This window comes from Vigna umbellata, chromosome 2 (assembly GCF_029865625.1).
Source record: "Vigna umbellata cultivar VRB3 chromosome 2, Vumbellata_1.0, whole genome shotgun sequence".
NCBI lineage: Eukaryota > Viridiplantae > Streptophyta > Magnoliopsida > Fabales > Fabaceae > Vigna > Vigna umbellata.
Window position 1 is genome coordinate 22,403,075 of NC_142166.1, and position 16,627 is coordinate 22,419,701.

At 31.8% G+C, this 16,627-nt stretch overlaps 2 protein-coding genes and 1 long non-coding RNA gene across 3 annotated transcripts; all 3 read right to left on the minus strand.

Annotated features, from left to right (window-relative positions):
* Positions 1-6,819: 6,819 nt before the first annotated feature.
* C/VIF2 (cell wall / vacuolar inhibitor of fructosidase 2) lies at positions 6,820-7,721 on the minus strand. Its single transcript, XM_047294399.2, has one exon. It carries the CDS (start codon positions 7,506-7,508, stop codon positions 6,969-6,971), a length of 540 nt encoding a protein of 179 aa, XP_047150355.1. The 5' UTR covers positions 7,509-7,721; the 3' UTR covers positions 6,820-6,968.
* A 540-nt stretch (positions 7,722-8,261) lies between these two features.
* On the minus strand, positions 8,262-11,614 carry LOC124822401 (alcohol dehydrogenase). Its single transcript, XM_047294398.2, has 10 exons — positions 11,340-11,614; positions 10,672-10,808; positions 10,540-10,586; positions 10,122-10,447; positions 9,956-10,038; positions 9,790-9,865; positions 9,420-9,481; positions 9,242-9,337; positions 8,952-9,113; positions 8,262-8,668 (listed from the first exon to the last, which is right to left on the minus strand). Exons 1-10 carry the CDS (start codon positions 11,377-11,379, stop codon positions 8,552-8,554), a joined length of 1,146 nt encoding a protein of 381 aa, XP_047150354.2. The 5' UTR covers positions 11,380-11,614; the 3' UTR covers positions 8,262-8,551.
* A 3,061-nt stretch (positions 11,615-14,675) lies between these two features.
* Positions 14,676-15,955, minus strand: LOC148203629 (uncharacterized). Its single transcript, XR_015784042.1, has 2 exons — positions 15,284-15,955; positions 14,676-15,196 (listed from the first exon to the last, which is right to left on the minus strand). It is a non-coding gene; the product is annotated as an uncharacterized LOC148203629 (long non-coding RNA).
* Between the last annotated feature and the right edge of the window lie 672 nt (positions 15,956-16,627).

Genomic DNA, 16,627 nt, shown 5'->3' on the forward strand with positions numbered 1-16,627 from the left:
AGTGTTTTAGGTGTGGCGAAAGAGGGCACTATGTTTCTGAGTGTCCCAATTAAAGGTTTGCGTACATCCTAGAATGTGAAAGTCAAAGTGAGGGTTCTTCATACACTAGTGATTCTAGTACCTCCATTTCCAAGGAGGAAGCTTTGCCTTGTGAAGGTGATTTGCTTATGGTGAGAAGGATTCTTGAAATCCAACATGTTGAACTAGAACAATCACAAAAAGAAAACCTATTTCACACAAGATGTAATGTTTTAGAAAAGACATGTTTTGTGATTGTGGATAGTCGTTCTTGTTGTAATTGTTGTAGTTCAAGAATGTTTGAAAAGTTGAGCCTTACTAAAGTTGGGCCTTACTACTACCCCTCATCCTAAGCATTACAAGCTTTAGTGGATTAGAGAGGATGAAGGAATAGTGGTAAAGGAACAAGTAAGTGAACCTATTTCCACTAGGAATTATGAAGATAAATTTTTTTGTGATGTAGTACCAATATGGAAGTTGGGCACTATGATAAGGCTCTTTGTGGCCTTGGCAATATGATAAGAAAGACTTTTTATGGTGGTCTTACCAATAAAATAACTCTCCATTATAAGGGAAAAAAGATAGTCTTGTGTCCTCTCACACCTCAACAAGGGGGAGAGGACCAAATAAGCCTTAAAAAGAAGTTGGAGGTAGAAAAATAAAGGGAAAAAGAAAAATAAGGAAAAAGAAGAATTTGGGTTTGGAACCTAGTGCCTATTCCAAAGAAGTTGTTCAACCACAAGCTTTGAAAAATTATAAAACTATTTTGCTTGGACAATCTCACTTTCTTCTCCATTACAAAGAGGCACTCACGTTTATAAATTATGAACTTGAATCTCTACCTAAGGGATTGCAAAAGCTTTTGAAAGAGTTTGATGATTTTTTTTCCCAAAGAGGTACCAAGACGTTTACCACCTTTGAGGGGAATAGAGCACCAAATTGACTTAGTTCTTAGGGCAAGCCTTTCCAACATGTCCTTGTTAGTTCTAGTCTCCTTGTCCAATTGGTTCCTCAGCTTGCAGAACATGTCCTTATTAGTTGTAGTCTTTGTAGTGTGTTGGGCCATGTAACCTACAAGCACCACAAATTTTCAGATCAACTCAAAAATACTCAAGTTACAAGCTACTCTACCATTAATATGTTGTCATTGACTCTCTCAAATTATCACTACTTGACTAACGCAACTTCTGTATTGTCAAGCTTGTAGTTAACAAACTAAATAGGGTTAAGTTAACTCTGTCGTATCCCAACAAATACGAAATTGATTTTCAACAATTGATTCTTATAAAATCATACATGAAATATTAATAAAACACAATGCAAATAATAAAATATAAATGTAAAGATCTAACCTAAATAAATTTAATATTTAAGATTGAGATAAATGTTAATTGGATAACAATAAATGAAATAACATATTAATAAAAGACTTTAAAATGATAGTAGTAAAATGGACTGTTTTTCCAAAAGAGATTCCTCATCGATTATCTACAAATTATTGTTCAATTATTATTTTTTATTTCAAATTAATTAAAGTAATCCCTTAATTAATTTATTGGTGTTTTCACTATTAATCAAAATATATTCTCAATTAAAAACAAGAATTTTTTAGATTATTCATAATAAATTCAATAAAAGTACATTCTTAATTAAATTCTATTATGCCTAATCATATTTATTCTTTTACCACGTTATCAAGTAAAAAGTTAATTAATCAAATTACATTATTGATCAATTCATGTTAAAGTTTTTACCACTAACTAAAGTACATTCTCAATTGATAGCAAAAATTCATTCAATCACATGAAAGTTTTTAACTTTAATCAAAGTATATTCTCAATTAAAATTAAAAATCATTAGACTCATATGATCAACATGCATATAGATTAAAACATTTCACTAATTACCTATGGTTAAAAACCATTACTTTTGACGTGATTCAAAAATAAAAGACATAAATAAAAGAAAACCAAAACAATAATAGAAAGAACAAAGATAGTATTTTAATCTAACCTCAGAATTCATAATGAAATTACCGTAGAACTAACCCTAAAAGCTTAGTCCTCCATGGATGGGGTGAAATACATAATGAATAAAAGAAAAAAGTAAGAAAACGATGGAAAGGAGGTGAGAGGTGTGGTAGATGACAACTACACAAAACCAGAGTTGTTAATCCTTCCCTTTCTGCTTCCCTTAGCTCTCTTTATAGAGAACTCAAACTGGACTTTGGATTTGACTTTTTCGTTGCTATATCTTAAAGGGTTATTGTTAATCTCAGTTTTGTTAATAAAATCTCCACAAATTATCTTTTAAATCTTTATATTTTCTTTATCTATATAGAGAATGAAAAATTACCCAGTATTTTGAAAAGATTTAACAAATAATATTTTTTGTTAATAATTTATGATATAATTAAATAAAACAATATTTAAAATATCAAATAAGTTATTAGCAATCAAATCTTTTCCTCTCTGGTATATTGTTTTCTAGAATTTACTCATTTTGGCCTTATTTTATAGTTTGGAACAATTTATTTTCACACCTTGAATGCATCAAAGTTTAAATACAACTACATCAAAATATATTATAATATCCAAAAATCATTTATTCAACTAAACCATTTTTTAATACATTTTTATTTCATAAGCTCAATAAGTTTTGATAAGGAATCTTCAAGTGGTATGAATTTTAGGATAAATCCTCTTCAAGAAAGAAGGTATGATAGAGGATTATCTTTTGAACATGTATGAAAAGAACTTGAGAAAGAACATTTCCAATTTAAAAATTCTATGACAATTTGTGTTTGTTAGGCGAGCGGGTCTCGCTAGTCAAGAGTCCACGTCTGAAATTTTTGTTTTTTGTTATTTTTATATGTGCTTTAGGCTTTATTTTAGAGTTTCTAGGTTTTCTTAAACTTATGTGCCTATATATAGAGATACCAAAAGTTTATGTAGACACTTTTGAGTAATAATATATGCATTTGCATTTTTTAGAGAGGATTCTCTTAGTTCTTGGAATAGAACTCTAATTCTTATCAAAGATTAACATCTTTGTTGAAAATCTTCACTTGACTTATCAATCTACTAGATTGTGGCGTCCCCATCTTTGTCTTATTCTACATTCTTCTCTGATTTATTTATATTTTCCTAAACATGATCATATTTAATCAATATTTTAAACACAAAAAATCAATTAAAAAATTAAAATTAAAGCTTGGTATAAATATGCACTCATCCCACTTCCACACTTATCCTTTTGCACTCTTAGCCAAAATTGAGTAATTTCAAAACTTTGTTCTCAATTTTTCTAGAAATCAAGTTATAATGCATATACAAATGAAAACAAAAATATAATTTTCACATCTGAGTCAATCTTTTGAATTTACAAGAAAATCAAATGAACATATCACTAAATTTAAAATGTATTTATTTGACCAAAATTTGCTTAAGTGTTTTGGCTTGTGTTTTCACTCAAAATACCAATGTAAGTAAAAACTCCTTATATTTAACAAGAATTTAATATTCATATACTTTCAGGAAAAAAAATACAATTACTGATCATGAGGGAAAAAAAGACTCTAATATTTGTATACTTTCAACCAGGAATTCAAAATTCTATACGACCTAAATTTGGAAAATTGAGTTCTTACTAACGAATTTACCCATTTGTACCCCTCCCATCTAGGTAATTGGGACTCGGAACGCTTTTCAGCAAGATCTTGCTTTTTCTCAATAATAATCTTCATTTCCACCCCCATGGTTCAGGAGGATGACACATCCAATGACATTGAGGTCCAACTACTAATATTATACTCCTTCTCCCTATAACACATATATACTATAAGACATACCTTTGAAGTAATTAGCTCTTGAAATGGTTCACTCTTCTCACATGATATCGACAACAGAGAAATTTCTCAAAACTTGGTGCTCAAATATGGCAAATGAGACTCCTATTTATAACAAAATTCATGACATTTCACCTTTCCACGCCTTCCTATCAACCATTAGATCTCTCCATATCTAAAGCTAAGGGTTGCGACTCTATCCCTTCCAACCTTATAAGGCTAAGAAAAATTGTAGTCTCATACCTCTTAACCCATATTACATTTGGTACTTAATCATTATAGACTCTTCATTGTTGCGCTACTCGAGGTTGGGAGCTATTATACTTATAAGGTTATATATCCAAAGATATATTTTTTTTTTTGCAAGACCAACTATCGAGTACCAATATAATGATTGATAAGTTAAAAATAAAGACTGACCATCGGTACGTGATATGTCGAAGCTCTTTGCAAGCTTTTAACATGTAACATGTGAAGCCTAGGAGATTGATGTATTGTATATTATTGAGTATCTCTCATCCATACCAGTATAGGACTCATCCTGGGACGAGTACATGTCGAACTACTAAGTCAACATGTATCCAATCCATCCCTATTCAGCTAGCATTACACAAGATACATATTTATCATGGTCCATTGTTAACTAGATCACTCATAAGTCAACAAGTATTTGGTTCTATGGGCTCAGGCCTATCCAAGTAAAAGCCTATAAACAATAAGTATAAATAGCACATTTTACGAGATGTGTTAATTTTAGTTACTGCATACTGTTTGCTGACATGAAAGACTAACTTGAACGTTAAAATATCTTCTGTTGCATATCTCTTTTTTGTCTTAGGAAGAATGTACATTAAGCAGAAAAACAAAGGTTGAAAAGCTTGAAGAGTCCTTACAAATCTTTACAAAATACAGAACAAAATCCAAATATATAGAAGGAATTGTTAGTGTTGAAATATATATTGGTGTAACGTAGGTGTTGAAGTCTACATGACAAAGGCAACAAACTTTTAGCATAGTATTTAATAATGGTGATTGATTGAGGATGTCACTAACGAATCATGTTGGAGGGTAATTCAATTGATAGAGTACAATTATACAGACTGATTTCCTGTTTTTAAAAAACCTAGTTGACAATCTCTCACATAAATGAATTCCATGGTTTTCTTAAGATATCATTCTAAAAGCATAGGTAAAAGACAAATTGAATTCAAATAAATCAAATCAATTTTTAATAAATATTTCAATCAACTTTGTTTAAGATCTTTACATTCTTTATAAGGAGAATAGAGGAAAAACTTCCACAAACTTTAACAGGTACATCGATTGTGATACAGTAACTTTGAAACAATGATTAAACCTTTTTCATAATTTCTTTAGTTGACTATGACCTATGCACAATAATCTCTCAAATAATTCATACACTTTCATCAGTGGGAGATGAATTATTTGAAAAATCCTTATCCACCTTTTTGGTAGCACTAAATAGCTGTACCCAAACAAGTGAAGCATTGTACAAAGCATGCAAAATTAACACAATGGCTTAATTATTCATCTATTATAGTAAATAAAATAGAGTACTTTTCTATTATTTAAAATTTTATTAAAGTATTTTTAGAGTACAATAATATTTGGTCAAGTAATTAATAAATAAAACCATACTGAAGACATCAGTTTCAGGAACAAACATTCATAATTTTTTTTTTGAATCTGACACGTTACTTCTATTAAAATAGGTTTATAATAGGGTTTAGATGTAAATATATGTATAAAAGACAATATTAATTTAGGACTTTTTTAAGCAACTAGAATGCATGAGTTAATATATATATATATATATATATATATATATATATATATATATATATATATATATATATATATATATATATATATATATATATATATATATATATGTATATATATACACACACAAAATTAAATAAATGTAATACTATTTCTTTGAAATAAGGTAAGGAAATGAGTGAATAAATGTTTACCATGTGATACAATTTTTAACCTCTATTGGAGAAATTATTATGATATTTGTTTTACTTAAAACTAAAAAGAATGAGGGAAGTTTATTTCCCTTTTAACCAAAAGAAAGGATGAGTCAAACATATTAGAAATGTAGTGTGAGATCCTTTCTTTCTTTTTGAAAATTATATTCTAACATTAAAGTCAAAGAAATTTTGTGTGCTTTTCAGTTCTTTAAATTATTTTTTTCATTGATGTTGTTATTAAACATTATTTTGTTATTAAACATTATTTAATTTCACTCGAGTCTCAATTTCTTTTTGTCACAAAAATATATCAAGCAATCCACAAACTATGATGTTTTTTTTTATTGAGATACAAAGAACAATACTATTAATTTGGCATGAGTGTGTGAGAAGTGTGAGATATGTATTATAACTCATGTTATTATATATTGCTTGTAAAGTTTTCAATTTTCTATATTTTGATTTAAAAAAGGGATTGAGAAAAAGTTTATCACCTTACCTAGATTCTGATTGTGTCTTGTAACTTTATAAATAATCAGGACAATATAAATAGATTTCAAAGAGTGTAACTTCTAACTCTTATCTTTTATTGTGTCTTGTATACATCAATTGTCAAATCTTCAACATACACAAACTGAATTTGATTTGAAAGAACTTCAGATTCTGGTTGCATATTCCATTTTCAAGTATGGAAAAAGTTATTTTTTACTAAGTATATGCGGATATTATTTTACTCTTATTAAGATATACATATGTAAATAAAATATATGATGCTGATAATTTGTATATAGAATTTTTAAAATTTATACGTATATAACATAAACATGGTTGAAATATTATTTTGTTTGTATATATATACATGTGTGCATTGCAACTGTTTTGAAACTAGAAGAATTTTAAGCTTTACTTTCTCAAATTTTGTTGCTCCAGAAATAAATACGTTAAGATGGTTAGTTAAATTCAAAAATACTAATCCTTTTATGTCTAATTATATTATACCAAGAACATTACAAGATACAAAGTTGCCAAACTTAACAACAGAGATATAGTATAACTGACACGGTTTGCAGAACAAAGTGGAAGCTACAGTGAAATGTATAAACCTACCAATCAAGATTATCTATAATCCCCATTGCCACATCACAGATATGCTTCAAACCATCTTCTCTGCGAGCAAGATCTAGAGGATAAGTCAAAGCAGGGTACCGTTTGAAAGCGTTGTGACAAGCATTTGGGTAATCTTTGGCAGCAGTTATGTGCATGTAAGCATAGTCATAAGCCTCATTGAGCAAATCCTCCACTGAAGCTTGGAGAGCATCACCAGCATATGTGTACTTATCTGCACACTCCTTGATGACCCTTTTCAAGGTTGTGTTGTTGGAGGGGCTAAGCAACTTGGAAGACAAGTAGGAAGAAGTGGAGGTGGCATTGCTCATTCCGATTCCGATCATAATCATAGCTAGGCCTTTAGGATCTGCGTTTGGACTACTTGGATCCGATTTGAGGGAAGAGAAGCATAGATTGTAGTACTTGGTGTTCTTGCAAGTTCTCTGGATCAAAGTGGCATCTCCATTCACACAAGCATGTTGATGAGGGTATAGCAGAAAGAGGAGAAACAAGAGGAAGAAGATCTTAGAAGCCATTATAGAGTAAGGGAGGGTGTTGGTATCTTGAGATTTTCTGAGGGGGAGGGGTGAAAAGAGAGAAGACAATTCGTATATAGAAAAGTGGGGCAATAAACTCAAGAAGTAGAGTTATATGATTCCTTTCTTCTTAAGATCTTATTTAGATCTGCTTTGTCTTGTGTTTTCATGATTACATGAATACTTTACTTTAATCTTTTGGTTTGTAAGGGTAAGGGTATTTGAAATTGTCACAATATTTTATATATTGAACAAAACAGATGTACACGGTTTGATCAAGTGTCACGTGATAAGCCCTGTTCATGAAAGAATCTCTTTTACTATGAAATAATTTTCTGCTTTTAAGTATAGTTTTTTGGGGGATAGTCTTAAGTTGTCAAAACGAGTTGGTTTTTTCTTCTTGTATTTACTATACTCTTGATAGATTCAAGGCTTTATTTGGAAGGTTGAAAGTATGCTACTCATAATGTTATCGTTTTCTGCTAGCAAACATTTTATAGCCCAGAGTCACGGGTCATAAACCAACAAGAAATTAGACTCTCAAACCAATATAAGCATGGTCTGAAATGTTCCTGCTTTGGCAATACATAGTGGATTTTGCCACTGCAGATTTAGCTTCCAATTATTGGGTTCCTTTTACAGAAGTAAAACGTAACAAAACTTTTATGCTTAGTGACTCCACTTTATTGAAAGTTAAATTTCCAACCCTGCACTGTTCTTAGCATAGAAAGCTGTAATAAACTCATACTAGGTAATATTAAGATTCTAGAGATTTTCAATACACTGTTCCAACTTATGATTATCAACTTCAATCCCACTCAACTGTAATGTATAAACTATATACTTGTCCAAAAATACAGCAATACATGGGTAGTTTGTTTATTCTGTATAAACATGATATTTACATAAGTATTAAACTTCCCCATGAAATTTAAAGCAAACTTATGAAGACAGTTTCGTTACCATAACCACAGCTAAATACATGCTCAATTATAATTTATTTGTTTGTTTTCCACCACTCAAAGTAGTTGTTTGAATAAATTCTATGCAGTCATGCGGATTATGCAACGCAGACCCTCCCCTTTGAGCATATATTCAAAGGCTTTGTTGATTTCAGAGAAAGGTACTTCATGGGTGATAAATTTCTCCAGTTCAAGTTCCTGTCACATTCGAAAGAATGAAGAAGAAAAGGATCAATTTCTAAGTCAGGAGCAGTCAAAGGTTGACATGAAGTATCAGAAGAAAAAGAAAAGGAAGTTTCTTTGAAAAGCTATGAGAAAAGATTGACTATACATATTTTTGAGTGTCTAAATCAACAACAGGGCTATTTAGTCAACGAAAGCTACTTTTCACGCAATACCCTCTACAATCTCGAATCTCAACTAATGTGTGGATGCATGTAAAATTCAAACAGTGATCTTATTGATGATGTAACTCACTGACCTTTTTCATGTACATCTCGACCACTTCTGGGAGGTCAGAACGTGGTTTATAGTTGCCAAAGAAAGTACCCTTGAGCGTCTTTTCGTTAAGGACATTCATTGGATGGGTTCTGAAAGCATCATCTTTATTTGGCACACCAACTAGTACAGCTACACCCCATCCCTAAAGAGTTATACCGAGGAAATCAGAATGAGAATTTAGGACTTAGTATTTGAAGACATCCATTGATACACTGCAGTTAAAAGAATGGAAAAATCAAATGACTTGAGAAGAAGCTTGAGGAACATTACATCGTGCACACATTCAAATGCTGAGATCATAGCATTGATACTTCCAGTACACTCAACACTTCGGTCCACTCCCCCGTCAGTCATTTCAACAATCACCTGAAATGCATTGAAGAGATTCAAGTAAGTGTAAAAGATGTGTATAGTTTCATGACTGGTCAGTTAATAGTAGGTGACAAACCTCTTGAACTGGTTTGTCATAATCTCTTGGATTCACAAACTCAGTAACTCCAAACTTCTTAGCTGTAAACAAACAAGCACATTCAGAACACAATCAATGCAGAGTTATTTGAAGTTTTTGATGTATCAGGGTCCTCAATAGCAAGCTGATTCAGGTGCTTATGAAAATGTTTGGAGAAATTGATCAATTAACCATATATTTAACAAATTCTTATTAAAAGTGAGTCTATTAAGCTTATCAGAATAAGCTAAAAGGAGATTTTAGAAATATGATAAGCATCTTTCATGAGTTCAAATAAAGTCTTCCAAGTTAGTGTGTAATGTGAGTGCATGTGTGTGGACGTACAAGGTTTTCTATCTGTTTCACTCACCTTCAGTAAATCTGTTGGAATTCAAGTCAACCCCAATTATCCTGGAAGCACCAGCAAGTCTAGCTCCCTCGGCAGCCTAGAGAAAATGTAAAAGCACAAACATTTACTAAGCAGAGATAGATGCACCATAGTTTCCTTTCATTTTGGAAGAGGCAAGGCAACTCACAGCAAGTCCCACAGCTCCCAATCCAAATATAGCTACTGATGAACCTTTTCTTGGTTTTGCAACATTCAATGTAGCACCAAGACCTTCAATAAGAAAACCAATGATACAGTTAATTGAAAGAGAAAGTTTACAAATGACTAAAAGAGCAGAGTGTAGTTATTCCAACCAGTTGAGATTCCACAGCTCAGAACACAAACTTTGCCTAGTGGGGCAGTGGGGTTGATCTTGGCAACACAGCCAACATGAACTACAGTGTATTCACTGAAAGTGGAGGTTCCAACAAAGTGGTATATTGGTTGTCCATTGATTGAAAACCTTGACTTGCCATCATTCAGCATCACTCCACGGTCAGTGTTAATCCTTAGGAGGTCACACATGTTACTTTCCTCTGATTTGCAGTGATCACACTCCTTGCACTCCCCTGTGAACACTGGAAGCACGTGATCACCAGGCTTGAGATCTGTCACGCCCTCACCAACACTTTCCACGATTCTGAAAGCAAAGAAACGAAAAAGTTTAAAACACAAGATCAAATTTGAGATTAAGAAAGATGCTGTTGTTTTTCAAATGGAAATTCTGCATACCCTCCTGCTTCATGACCAAATATCCGAGGAAATAGAGGTGTCTGTCCCTGTAAAACATTCAATCTAACAATTTCAACATATGTTCAGTTATACTTAGAATCCTACTATTATTTAGAAATAACCATTGATTACCTTGGCTTCCCAGAAGTAGACATCAGTATGACAGAGTGAGGTGAACAAGATCTTCAGACGAACTTCATTAGCCTGTGGTGGAGCTACCTCAATTTCCTCTATCACCAGTGGTTTTCCGGCTTCCCATGCCACCGCAGCTGCAATGCAGCATTTTTAATCAATTCATGCATAATCAAGGTTATAATTTGAAGTCACATCACTTGTTTTAGGGATGGCAGCCTTTTTAAGTAATTTCTTATACTACTTAATCACTAAAAGTTACAAAAAAGGGTCATATTGTGAGTGTTATGAAGAAGCAGATAAGACCAATGCATGCAACACAATTGAAGAAAGTTGATAGTTGCATGGCTCAACAGGAACAACCCGGCAAGCATACGAGGCAAAAACACTTTGGAAGACTCATAATTAGGGAAAAAGAAAGCGGAGAAAGAAAATCACAACTAAGATACACAGAAATTTTGTAATCTATTGTGTAATGTATGCTAAATTCATTGATGGCCACGTTAAACTAGTATAGATGAATCAAACTCCTCTAACTTAGTATAGGCATGCATTCTGGAAAAGCAATGAATGAATATTTAGTTAGACCATTTGCGCAGTAAAAACTAAAGCAAGAAATAAAATAAAAACGTTGCAACATGTACAGTTGTATATATGCAACAAAATACCTTTACACTTTATGACTTTTCCAGCAGTAGTTGAAACCATTTTCTTTGCTTGATTGACTTTTTGATTAGTAATGACTTACACAGAACACACAAGCACTTTTCTTTTTCAATGTGCAGAAACGGGTTGGTTTCTGTGGAATATATATAGTGCACCAACGAAGAAGAATTGTCATCTACGAGGTTTAAAATTATCAAAACAGTAAGAGAAAGAAAAACCATGGAATCCACTGGTTTTGGTTCCCTTCACTAACAACACAAGCTTACAAGCAGCGGCGCTTTTGGTCTTTCTTTTTAATTCTACGGTCTGGTTTGTGGCGGTCGAACTTTATGTGCGATATAATAAGAAACCAAATTGCAGATATTATACAACTTGTGAAACTTCAATTCTAGAGGTTTCAATTGGATAGGAAAATGAACAAGTCAACCAGGTGGCGACTTAAGAGAATATATAACATAACATTAGACCCAACTTGTAAGGTTGCTAGTTACAAATCATAGTTGACTTTACTATGTGAAATATACAAAACCAATACTACACTTGAATTGGTGATAGCACTAATCACAAGATAACTATTTGAACTTGCCTTCAAATGCTCAATTCCTTTCATGGTACGTCAGTGTCAGAAAAGAAGTGCGTTAACAGCACATAGATGTGAATTGTAATTAAATTTATTATGTATAAGATAAATGAACACCGACATTAGGAATAAGTTACTTTGTATTTTATTCTTACTTTTCTAGTAAGTTTGCCTAATTGATGGATTCATGGTGTTGATTTAAATTAAAGTTGTTTGGTAATTTTATAACATTTTAAGTTCAGAAGTTACTTTCAAATTGAAATATAATAAGTACCATTTTTTTTATCTTAGAACAATATATCAGAATAGAAAACTTGAATTTTAAAACTGCCAAAACTTGCGTCTTTTTTAATTTTACTCATTTAATAAACGTCTTTAAATATACATTCTTTTAAAAGGCTATTTGACTGAAATAATGCTGAAAAGAGCGAAATAAAAAGATGCAACATTAGTTAATTTATTAGTAACACTGAAAAAAGCTTCCGAGATTTGAATCCCAATGCAAACATATCCTTTTGTAAAGAAATTAATACGTTGACGGACAGCCTTAAGCCTCGTAAACGTGACACTAATCAATCATGAAATTGATTTTTAACCACTTGTAATTAATCAGTTGCTGAGGCAAGAGTTGAATGAAAAACTGATTTAAAATAACTTAATTTATATGCATCAATAGGATAAACGTATATTTTACAGTCATTAAAGGTAATTATTTTACAGTCATGTTTCAAAATCATATAATAATTTTTACTTAGTAAATAGTATAAAGTATAAATGTAATAATTAAATTCCTTAAAACGAAACCATCTTGCAGTGTAACAATCATTTATCTGCTTCGGCACCCGTTCTCATTCCTCTGCTATAAATAATAATAATAAAAATAATAACAGCAATAATAATAATAATTTCAAAAATAATTTAAAAAAGAACGATATTTTTCATAATTAGGTTGTGTTCACTTTAGAATATTAATTTGAAAGAGAGTGAATGAATAGATTTGATGGCAAATTGATAGTTGTTTGTTTGAGTGGATTTGGAGGTGAATGAGAGTGGATTTAGAAGTAAAGTTTGTGAAAATTAGTGTAGAATTTGATCGATGTGACAGATAAAAAAATTATTTAATGGATAGAAATGAAAGATTATCAAAATACCCCTAATTATAAAATGATAATAGTTAATATTATATTTAATTGTAAAAATATTTATAAAGAGAAAAAATTTAAAATTAATTATTAATGAATGTATTTGTAAACTATTCTTAAAAATTTAATTCTATATAATTTTTTTAATATTATATATTTTATATAATATGAGACATTTAAAAGTAAATATTACTTGTATGTATTTCCAGCACAACACACATTCATGAGCTCTATTTCATCATCATCTCATTGTTTGTGATTCTGAATTTAACCACTCTGATACTCTCATGGGTATCTCATGGAGTAGTAGAAGAAGAAACAATTACATCCAAAATCTCCCGCCTCCATTCACACCTCCCCCTTACTATTACCATCCCCAATCCAACCACCCTTCCCCTCCGCAGCCACCGCAGGATTACTTCCTCCCTTCCACAACCACTTATGCCATGCACTGTATGCCGCTCCTCCTCTCTTGACTCCACTGCCATAGCCGTGCGAATACACACAAACTTGTGAATGAGGAATCGAATACCACGTAGAGGAAGTGGATACAAGCTAGAGAACCTAATACAACGTTGAATATGTATGAAGGAAACTGTATACACACAAGAAGGGAATCGACTACAATAACATTCAGTATTGTTGCTTGAGGTGTAATGGATTATCCAAACTTTGGAATCGAATCCTGTCATTAATCCTTGTTGCTTTTGAGGTGGTATTTTACAAAGTAACGAGAACAAACATGATATTTTACTATAAATCATCTCAAATTTTAGCATATCAACGAAATTATGGAAACGACTATATCTCACAAATCGTTCTAATTCCATCGTCGTACATCACGTCAAATGAACACGATTTAATTCGCAAATCCATCCTCGCATTTTCTCTTCAACCGTGCTATCCACTTATGTAAACACACGTTACAGTTCTAACAATTAAAAGATGATAAAGAGTTTTAACTTAGGGTGTGTTCGCTTTAGAAGATTGAGTTGGGAAAGAGTGAGCAGATGAATTTGAAGGTATTTCAAGGTGAATTGATTGTTGTATTTTTAGTAGATTTGAAGACGAATGAGAGTGAATTTGAAACTAAAGTTTGTGAAAATTAAGATAGGATTTGACTGAAGTAACCGATAAAAAAATTATTTAATGGGTAGAAATTAAAAATTATCAAAATACTCCTTGTTGTAAAAGTAATATAAAATGATAATTGTATAATTGTAAAAATGTTTATAAAGAGAAAAAAAATTAAAATTAATTTTAAAAATGTAAAAAAATTGTAATTTAGTAAATTAAAATAATCTTTTTTAAAATATAATATATTTTTAATATAATTTAGTGTCAAATGGTATGTTTTTCTTATTGAAGTGAAATTTAATATTTATGAAAAAACAAATCATTAAGAGAAAATTAAAAAAATGATTTTAAAAATTCAATTTAATCGCAAAAAATTCCTACTCAGGTTGGTGAAAAACCGTGCCAAAACTCCATAATTAAAAACAGCATATATCCAACATGGAGTTTGAATATAAATGGCATTTTATTTCATACTAAGCTTATTTGAAATAGTTTAACAAAATACTATAAGTCAATTATTAAGATGACCACAAAAGAAATGTTGTAATAGATTTTGCTTTCATAATATAATAAATTGGTGGCCTGAAAATGATAACCAGGCAATGTTCCATCCAAGCAAACTGCCACAACACAACGAAAAGAAAAAAAAAAGTATATTCAGTTAAATTAAAGGGCAACAAAATCTTCGCTATTACCCAAAAATAAGGGTAAGTATATGCTTCATTTTTCCATGATAAAGGTTAAGTATATACTGTTAGGTAGGTTGGACACCAAATGCATGATGAGAATGCATGAAGAGATCCACCAAAAGAAGAGTTGTAACTACTCAATTAGTCCCCAAGTTTCAGTGGATCTTACAAGAAAGAGTTGTTCACCAAGTAGAGAAATTTTCATCTCGGGATTCAAATCTAGACCCATGGAAAAGGTCAAAATTCATAGCAGCATCTTAACCACCCACCTTGATTATATGTATGCTTTAATCTCTAGGTACATGTGCACAAGACTAAAAAAAGTGATTTCTAATTAGATAAACTACATTATAAAGAACAATGGACCTCACCTGAAAAAACAATAGAACAATTGATGAACTCTGTTCCAAACTCTCATGAGATGAAAAATAAAGAAAGAGGTTCGATCTATATGGTACCTGCTCCTTTTGCAGCAGCACTTGGAAGGAGTGTGAGTCCTACCATAAGAGGAGACCTCCCAAGGAGGGACGAATATGTTTGCTCTTGAGCCTCTAACAAAGATAACTCGGTTCCATTGAAATGGTGATATTGATAGGCTGAAAACCATGGAACCGAATAGCATGGAGGTGGGCACCCATGGAATCGAATACACACATCTACACGAAGCGGGAATCAAATAGCATGAAGGTAGGAACCGAATACACACTTTTCCTTGCGAATACAGGAAGCGAGAATCGAATATCATGGAGGAGGAACCAAATACAACAGCAGCAAACTAAATTTCACATAGGGGAACGGAATATACTGACAGGAAACCGAATATAATCCCATTCAATTTTCTTGCTTGAGGTGGAACCGAATACGGTTCTCCTAGAACTGAATACGACGATGATTTCTCCTCTTCTGCATCTTCATTCTTCATCTTCAACCACTATTTTCTTCATTTTCATCCATCAACCTCGTTAACATCAAGTCCTTTCTTGGTCTTCATCTCAACGAAATGGCTCCAACATGCAAGAACAAAAAACTCACAAAAAATCATTACCTCAAATGACCTCCTTTATTGCTCCCAACCAACCAAACTTCAGTTCAGCACAACACTCACACAACTGTCTCAAAGTAAATACACATTTTAATGTGTTATCTTTCTCTGATATTTTAGAAAGTTATAAGGACAGATTATATTTTATTGAAAATCACTGCAAATCATTTTCACCGAAATAGCGAAATGATAAAAAAAACAGATCTTGCAAATTAGCATAATTCCATTGTCGCAGATCAATCAATCTCACAAACAATTCCTCGCTTTTTCTCTTGAATAGTGTATTGCAAACACATCCTTAATGTTCTTTTATAATTGTTGTTGTTATTATTACAAGTATAAATTATAGAGTCCATCCAAACAGTGAATACATCTAGGATTCAGAAATGCATGGCACTAACTCTCCTGAATGGAGTAAGTAATACAATGCTAAAGAGGAGGGGCTGCAAGGTATTGCTAGAATCATGGATGTGTATCCAAGGCAATCTTCACAATCCTCAACTCAAAAAAGAGTAAGATGAATATCAATGTCAGGAATTATTTTATACGAAGGTTACAAAATTAATAAAGGTTAAAATTCTTTAGTTGTCCCTATTTATCTAGAGTTTTCCCAGTTCAATCCCCGTTCTTTTAAAATTCCCAATTGAGTCCTAAATAATGCTAATTTGGGTCAATTAGGTCCTTGCCGTTAAATTTGACTTAACGGGATTAAGTTTTGCTGAGGTTGGAAGTTGACGTAGCAGATTTTTTTAACCTGGCA